General features: G+C 36.2%; 2 protein-coding genes across 2 annotated transcripts; one reads left to right on the forward strand and one right to left on the reverse strand.

Moving 5' to 3' along the window:
* Positions 1–145: 145 nt before the first annotated feature.
* FeCH (ferrochelatase, mitochondrial) lies at positions 146–1,715 on the forward strand. The gene has a single exon (XM_019062704.2). It carries the CDS (start codon positions 429–431, stop codon positions 1,593–1,595), a length of 1,167 nt encoding a protein of 388 aa, XP_018918249.1. The 5' UTR covers positions 146–428; the 3' UTR covers positions 1,596–1,715.
* Positions 1,716–3,059: 1,344 nt separating this feature from the next.
* Positions 3,060–8,367, reverse strand: LOC109044764 (protein LZIC). Its single transcript, XM_072303185.1, has 5 exons — positions 7,891–8,367; positions 6,959–7,094; positions 5,951–6,106; positions 4,628–4,763; positions 3,060–4,027 (listed from the first exon to the last, which is right to left on the reverse strand). The coding sequence occupies exons 1-5, from the start codon at positions 7,986–7,988 to the stop codon at positions 3,969–3,971; spliced, it is 585 nt and encodes a 194-aa protein (XP_072159286.1). The 5' UTR covers positions 7,989–8,367; the 3' UTR covers positions 3,060–3,968.
* Positions 8,368–8,947: the final 580 nt, after the last annotated feature.

The raw sequence follows: 8,947 nt of genomic DNA on the forward strand, positions 1-8,947 counted from the left end.
CCACGTTGCACAAAATAAGGAACACGATAGGAATTTGAAATGAAAGTTGTATTTGAGAACATGGCATATTGAACCGACCATTGACGTATAATACAGAACCGACCCTGGACTCCTGGTTATTTGTTCCTTGCCGAAAATGAATTTCGCTAGTTTTGTTTTGTTTTCTCTTTTTTTATCTAACTAAAAAGATTCCTCTGCCTACTGCACATGTGATAACTATCCAAATTTGTGTTTCATAGGAATCACAGGTCAATGATTTCCTCAGCACATGTGTTTAACTTGTGAATGTGTATTTTCTAGTCTGTTATGATTCTTCATTGCAAGGTAAATGTGATCATGCCTGTTTGATCGACTCATTTCAGTGCCTTCTCTGTGCGACCAAATTATTCCATTTTTCCTGAGTATCTTCAAAAAGAAAAATTTCAGTGATGTCGGTCGGCTACAAGCTGAAAAGCCTCCTGAACTCCGGTTCAATCAGGCTATTCTCTTCAGTATCTGATGTTTCCCAAAGAAGTGTTTCGAACCCGAAAACTGGTATCTTAATGCTGAACATGGGAGGGCCGCAACACACAGATGATGTTGGTGAATATCTCTTACGAATTATGACAGACAGAGATATGATTCAACTACCCGTTCAAAGTCAGCTGGGGCCCTTTATTGCCAAAAGGAGGACGCCTGATGTCCAGAAGAAGTATCAAGAAATCGGTGGAGGATCTCCAATTTTGAAATGGACTCAGAAGCAAGGAAATCTGTTGTGCGACAAGCTTGATAAAGTCTCCCCCAATACTGGACCTCACAAGTATTATGTTGGGTTTAGGTATGCAAATCCTTTGACGGATCTAGCTCTAAGAGAAATTGAAAATGATGGAGTAGAGAGAGTTTTGATTTTTTCTCAGTACCCCCAGTATAGTTGTGCTACTACTGGCTCTAGTTTGAATCACATCTTTTCTTATTATTCTAATAATAAGCTGCCCTCAAACATCAAGTGGAGTTTAATTGATCGCTGGTCTACTCATCCATTACTTTTCAAGACATTTGCTGACCGAATTAAGTCAGAACTTGATCAATTCCCCGCGGATCAGAGGAAAGATGTTTTCATCGTATTTTCTGCTCACTCTTTGCCTCTCAGGGCTGTCAATAGAGGTGATCCGTATCCTTATGAAGTTGGTGCTACTGTTCAAGGTGTTATGAAAGAGCTTAACTACTGTAATCCGTATAGTTTGGTGTGGCAATCTAAAGTCGGACCTTTACCTTGGCTTGGACCATTTACTGATGAAGCCCTAGAGGGTTACGCAAAACAGGGGAAGAAAAACTTCCTTCTGGTACCTATAGCATTTGTGAATGAGCACATAGAAACTCTTCATGAGATGGACATTGAGTATGGCCATGATCTTGGGAAAAAATTGGGACTTACGATTCGAAGGGTCGCTGCTCCCAATGACCATCCACTTTTCATTGATGCTTTGTCAGACATTATAGTTTCTCATATGAAAGATGGCCCTCGAATTTCTCCTAAATTTTTAACAAGATGCCCTCACTGTATTAATATCAAATGCCATAATTCTAAGCAATGGTATGCCAAATTATGTGCTTGACTGATGTTGGTTGAGTGTACCACTTTGTCCAACAGCCTGTAAGCCTCCGGGCCAGCTAGTTTTGTTTTCATTTTTCCAATTTTTATATTTATTGAAATAAATTGTTTAATTTTTGGTCAACTCAGCGTATCTACTCATTATCCTAAAAGTAAGCAAGGACCCATATAGCACTGGTAGCTAGAAAAAAGTTACATAACTTGTACCTGTACTTAAGTTCTGGAAGAGATAACTCTTAAAAATCCTGTTTATGAGAGTCAAGAAATCCTTAAGCTTTTAAATGTGCCAAAATGCCACCTTGTATTTTCACAAACTTCAATCATTTTATATTAGAAAATTTTAACAAAAATTAGACAATAAATAGTTGTTTTCTGTATTTTGCAATTGAAGCAATTTACTTAAGTACTTTTTTGATGCTACAAGTGATTTTTAAGATTATCAAAATTTTGATGCCAAATATTTTTCATAACTTCTTTTCAAGGTAAATTTTACAAAAAATTTACCTACAAAAACAAAAAGGTTTTCCTGACTCCTACTTTTTAACAATTTTTTTATGTCTTTTTCAAGTCTAAATTTAACATAGTCAATACTAGGTATTGAAAAAGCCACTGTAAACCCTTTTTCTTTAGTCAGTCATTGCTCTTCATATTTCTCAGCTTCCTCTGCAGGGATGTGGAAAGTTTCTCTCCTAACTTCTGTGGTATTTGAAGAAGTTGAAAAAAAGTCTCCAATGCTACAGCTCAATTTAGTGACCTCGCATTGGAGTAAATGCTTAAAAATTCAGGATAATGTTCTCATCGATGTGAATTGATTTTTAGAATTTGATAGCATTTTGATGCAATTTTTTTCATAACTTTTTCATGTAAATTACACATCAGTTTTACTTCAAAAAGGGTTTCCATACAGTTAGACCATTTTATCAATTTTTATTTATGATTTTTTAACGATTAAAATTAACAGTTGGTCCTACAAGGGGTAGTCATCAATTTACTAAGTCTTGGAAAACATCACAGATGAAACCAGGAAACATGTCTCTTGATCGGGATTTTTAAAAGTGTCCAGTCTTACATCATATCTAAAGAAAACTAGCAAGTACTTATTCTGTTGATGAAATTACCTTTCTCCCGATCACTTTTTAAAAAGTGATCGGGAGAAAGGTAATTTCATCAACATAATGCAGCCCGATAAAAATAAGTTCAACTTTAAAGTACTTATTCGTTAAAAAATTCTTGGGGATTTTGAGATATTTCATTCTTGGAGAAACTTTTCAATCCGTTGAAAGCTTTGTCTTGTAGTTCTGACGGTTATAAGAACCAGCTCACAGCTTTAGTACTTTCAAAGGCTTAAATATTGATAGATGCTCACAAAATATTTAGAAACTTAAGGTAGTAATTACACTGAAAGAGATAAATAAGTTAAATAAAAGAGGGTTTGACAGAGAATATATCGAAGAAAAAAGATGGTTCCTAAAATGAACAAATTTTTATACTTGTTAACAAACAAAAATCAAACGATGGAAAGACATAAGTGTCTATCGTCACAGGAATATTTACAGAAAAAACAGCCTCTACAACAGAGAGGTCTTAAATAAAAAATTTCACACAAAATTGACTTTGAATTTCACTACACTTTAGTCAGAGTTGCAAATGGTATAAAAATTAGAATTGATTGTCAATCAAAATCTCAAACAAATTATTGGAGCTGCAAAAATTTTCAGAATATATTCCAACCAAAAAGTAGAAAATAAAATATCACTGGAAGAAAGATAATTTTTCGAAAGAATACAAGATGGTCTCGAAAAAAATCCATCGATGATTCGGACTGGATAGATTTTTTTGTCAAATAAGCCAATTTAGAATCTCATCACAACTGTTTGCTTTGCGAAGTCAATTTGCATTGAATTTAAATGTTTTAAAATAAATATCCCAGCTAAGAAGAGACATTTACAACAGATGCGTTCTCAATTAAATCACTTCATTCAAAAAAAAGCTACTGTCCATTTCTTCAATTTCAAGATTTTTCGGTTACACTACTCATGCATTCTGAGATTTGCATTTTTCGCCTTATAAGCCATTGATTTTTTCAAAGTGACTTCTGAGTATTTTTGATGGGAATAGAATCAATCTAATTGTAAAACCTCTTACATGTTGAGATAATTGGAGTTAAAAGACATCAAAATAATTAATGTAGAAAAAGTACAAAATTATGGTAAATTACATACATCTTAAAAAATAGTACTTGCAACTAAAACTTATGGTGCTCGTAGAATGCCAAGACTTATGCAAGCAAAGCTTCAATGTGTGAGGCAAATTAGAATTAGCTGTGACTAAAATGTCACTCTGACAATTTTTAGAGTTCTGGATGACAATGGGAAACTCAACTCTTCATAGAATTTTGAATTTCATGAGCTGCCAAACTAACTGCTTTTTCCCCAACTGTAACAAAAAGAAGGTAAGTGGAATTCAGTAAAAAGCATTCCTCAAAATTCTGTCACATTTGAGAGCAGATTGTAATCAATGTAAGTTCTGTCATACACTCATTAAATGGCTGCATAAAAAATTATGAAAGAATAAACATAAATGTGGTTTAAGTAATGATTTTAACTTCCGCCGCCGCGCGGACCGCACTGTGTTTGGCGCAATGCGAGAAGTATTCCGACAGTCTTGTAGGCGCTATGCGTTCCACGCCGACCGCTGCTGAACGCACTATGTTTGACGCAATGTGTGAAGTATTCACGCAGTCTTGTAGGCGCTAATATGTGTTACATGCCGAGGCCGACCGTCGCGTCGCGCCGAAGTCGCACCGTTCCAGGTCAAATTGCATGTTTGGTTTCTCTCTTAACTTGACTAATTAAAGGTGCTGTCTTTTGTGTCACTGAAAGACGACAAAATTAGAAATTAAGTACTATACTCTCAGGAAATGAGAGATTTTGTTGCCTTCTAAATCCAGCCCTGACTTGCAACATATTTTATTCCTCTTTGACTTGGCGGAAAGATCTACCGATCTCCCTGATTTATATAGTTCTTGGTACGTACCAATTTTTTGTGATGCTTGAACAAACTCACATCCGCTTCCTGCAAAACCATCTAATTTCGAGTGTTCTTTCAAAAAACCTAACTCCTGCTGAGACAAAGGTACTTTCAGAGCTTGCAATGCACTAAGGATTTCAACCTAAACAGAAACCAAAAAAATTCAGGTGAACAGGAAGTAAGCGAGTCACAATTTTGCAAAATATTTCTTGGCAGGAACAAACTCAGGGTGGTCAGACAGTTCTTCAGCCTCCCTCTCTCCCTCCTATTTGAGAGCGCATAAGTAATTTGCTAAGGGGTCAACAGATTTCTCAGGAGATAATGTTTTAGCATATTTCCTGTGTTTGGGTCTGAAAATTATGGAGACAGAATAAATACAGGAGAAATACAGTAAGAGTTTTAGAATATCTGTTATACCACTGCATAACATACTAGCCTCACAGTTAGGCAAAGAGTTCCCCCGGTCACCCACTTCGCGGGTAACTTTGAGGCTTGTGAAGCGGAGTAGAGTGGCGCTATCGAATTTATTATTAGTCACTTGATTAGTTTTTCATGCCTAAATGAATTTTTTTTTTTTTTTTTTTTTTTTTATATCGATTGATTTATTTTTTTTTCATGTTATTTTCATCTGCCTTTCATGAGTAAAAACATTTGTTTGCTGACTAAAGAAGGTGCGAATAAATGATCCCGCAGGTCCACTCAAACGATATCCAGGGTCTGGCCTTGAGATTTATTAATAGTCAACGCTAGTCGGACCGGAAACTGACGCCTCATGATCTGAAGTCTTGTTTTGCCAGCTGATAGTTTAAGATTTATATTGGGTATTAGAAACATTTTTGACGTGGTTTCGGGACTTGAAACTCCAAGGAGAAATTTTAACACTCTATTTGTAACAATTTTTCTACCATTAACAACCCGTCTTCAAAATATAAATTTCTACAGTTCTAATAGTCACTGCATTGTCCAGCGTGTGCTGTTTCTGAAGGTGCTGCCCCACTGGAGAGGGGGGGGGGATCATCCCCAAGGGAGATATACCCTTCAGGCTCATGGCGATATGATATTGAATAATTGAATCGATTTCTGTTAGACAGGAGTAAGTCCAAAGACTCATGAGCCCTAGCTTTTGTTCAGCTCGCAGGATGCTAGGGCTCATAAGTATTTGGACTTATGCCCGTCTAACAAAAACCGATTAAATTGTGATATGGACCTCAGAGTAGGCTAAATTAAATGGCACCTTAAAATATAAGGGTGCATATGTATGACTAAAAATGTCAGAATTTTGAGATACACTCTGACGTCAGAAGGATGTACACCACAAAATTCCCTTACCTTTTCTTGTTTTTTCTTTTCAAATGAACTAGCATCTAGCTTTAAATCTCGTTCAATTGCCACCAATCTAGCTCGGAGTTGTTCCACCTCTCTTCCAGCGAACATTTTTATAACTGTTGGAGTTTTGAAAGACTGTCCTACAGCGGCTCGAGTTGCCTGGAAAAAATTAAGCAGATGAGTGATGAAAATAAATACACACCGATGGCGGAAGAAGAAAAAACAATTGCTTCTGTTGACACAGGATAAACTCCCTGAAGCATTTAATTTCAAAAACCTGCTGACAAACATATCGTTTTTCAGTCATGAAATGTTAGGTGATTTTCCTTTGACTGTATCTCCTTCATATGATTCTCTAAATATTTCACTTGGGAGAAAATGCCTGTCTTATTTTTGGACAGAATTTTGAATTAATGCAATTGAGGTATGTGTTTTCCTAGTTACCATCGATATTTTACAACAATATCCTGGGATTTCAAGAAATTTGGGTTAAGTACCTCGTTCTCTGATCAAAGAATAAAATATGATGAGAGGTCTGGAATGGCCTTGTTACAAACCAAAAAGGCTGAACTTATTTTAACAAACCCATTTTCGACATATTCATACAAGGATAATGATTGACACTTTTAATTTACTTTTTTAGACATAATAATAATGATGATGAAATTGCAGGAATATTGCTTAAGGTGTTTCAAAATCTCTGCTCCCATTTTATTACATCAAATGAGGAAAAACCAATGCCACTAATCGCTTGAAATTTTCACAGAATATTCTTAGCACAAAAAGTAAAAACCAGGAAATTTTTTAAAAAAATGGCTGTGAATATTTTTCTGTTGAAAAGTGAAGTAAGATGAAAGATCTGATATGTACCAGACAAAGAAAAGCCTTCGTCGGATAGCTCATTTGATACAATTTTAACAGCCCTGTTAATCGTTCAAGCAATACTATTTTAACTAATTAATACATTTCAGTAAACATACTAGCGCACAAAATATTCTGAATTTTACATACCAAGAGGACAGCAGTGAGATCATCTATGACTGATAGATTCCCTGCGACAATCTTTTTTAATCGTTCTTCAAATTCTCTAATTTGTTCCAGGACATCCACTCTAGCTTGGTTGTATTCTTCTTCTTCAAAATCATCCCTAAGATATCGCAGAAAAATTATGATGTTAACCAACCAAATGTAAATGTAAAATTTTACACAGATACAGTTAAATAATTCAAGAGACTATAGTTAAATAGAGTGCTTCCGACCTTTGATGACTTTTAAACAGCTAAAAAACAGATCCATTTTTCTTACTTCACAACACCCTCCTTCATGAATTGCTAATTCTTTCAGATAAAAAGAAATGCTTATTCCAAAACCTTCAACACAAGGGCAGAGCATCAGGCCGCTTCACCTCTCACTTATACAAAATTTTATAACAATGTACCTGAAGAGGTATGCAGGAAAATTCCAGAGTTCTTTGGCTTCAAACAATTTTTAGAACCTGGCTAAAAAGTGAAGATAGGTATATGAACTGTATCAGTTGTGGTTTCAAAATACATTCTGGCTCTAAACCTAAATTGCCAAAAATAGTGTTTCCTCTTGCGATCAGTAATCCTATATATATAGACTGAATCAGCCTCATTGCTGTATCTAAAGGCGCTCTCAGACGGCATGCGAAGCTGCTTGTTAGACTGCCTCGCCTGGTGAGTCGCCTAATAGGTTGCTCAACAAGCCCTCCAATAGGCGCTCTACAGTGAGGGTAGGAAGTGCTCCATTGGATGGCTCATAGAGCATGCACTGGGCGACTCGTCACTTCTGACGAGCAGCTCAGCAAGCCATCTGAACTTGCCGTAGGTAATACACCCTGTTATTCAACATGAAATCGAAATCCGAGGGTAAGTTTCAAAAGTAGGCAGTACATTCTATAGAGGAGAGGAGTTAAAACTCACTTGCATTCATCGAGGTCAACTAATTCATTCATAAGCCGAGAGAGTTGATCCTTCAAATTCTGCTTCAATTTCTCGTCATTGGTGATGGATTTAGACATGTTGACACGGCCACTTACTCCAGATCTGCGGTATAACCAACTTAGGCTTTGAGCAGAGAGTGCATATCATTTGAATCTCAATGCTCTTGTCAGTGATGTGATGATACTCGCTCGGCAACGGCAACGACCGATAGCAAGCCAAGGAAACACAGAAACTGACTGCACCTGCAATGCTTCTGAAATGAGAGTGGATGGTATGAAATTTTGAGTAGTAAATAAATAATAAAATAATTTTCACCAAAACAGCTACTTTACCAGACTGTGTTTTCAAAGAATAAGTGCATGGGAAATGTAAATAACTCAAAAATACAATACATGACAAGAAAAAGCGAAAAAGTTGTGCAGGATTGAGGATTCAAGCACCGAGTGATGGTGATAAGACATAGAGAAATACGGGCATCTGGTTGAAATACACTAACAAAAGCCGAATAGCATTGACGTCATCTCAACGACGTCAGGACGAATCAAGGTGTAACCCGTCATTCTGCGAAGAAATTAACTTTATCAAAACTCATTATCATTATTACGAAGACAATGATTACGCAATTGCAAGTCAGTTGTGGAATGTATGCAATTTATGATGTAAGCAATAACATTACAACAATCAAACTCATACAGCAGCTGATGTATTTGAGCAATCTTAAAAATACCAGAATTATTTGTTGACTCAATCAAATTTTCGCAGTTACTTTAACAACGCACCTCATGTTTTGATGACTTGATGACAGCTACAGCTTACACTGTATACGTCATCAAGTCATATTAAGATGCTGCAACTTTTTTATGTGATAAGTATGAGTCACCATTGTGTTTACAAAACAAAGTCACCTGAAGCTTGCCAACCCTTTCGCAATAAAACGCACTGATGCACCGTCACCGACCCTCTTTTTCCTTCTGGACAGCTCAATTTATGGCTTCATTCAAATTAAATTATCATATTATTATGACCTAAAATTAAC

Source organism: Bemisia tabaci, chromosome 1, assembly GCF_918797505.1.
Source record: "Bemisia tabaci chromosome 1, PGI_BMITA_v3".
NCBI lineage: Eukaryota > Metazoa > Arthropoda > Insecta > Hemiptera > Aleyrodidae > Bemisia > Bemisia tabaci.

Coding starts and splice junctions, on each gene's coding strand:
- FeCH (XM_019062704.2), top strand. CDS start 429: ATGTCGGTCGGCTACAAGCTGAAAAGCCTCCTGAACTCCGGTTCAATC.
- LOC109044764 (XM_072303185.1), bottom strand. CDS start 7,988: ATGTCTAAATCCATCACCAATGACGAGAAATTGAAGCAGAATTTGAAG. Junction 6,107..6,958: donor ATCTCACTGCTGTCCTCTTG/GTATGTAAAATT, acceptor AATTTTTTCCAG/GCAACTCGAGCCGCTGTAGG. Junction 4,028..4,627: donor TCAAGCATCACAAAAAATTG/GTACGTACCAAG, acceptor TTTTTGTTACAG/TTGGGGAAAAAGCAGTTAGT.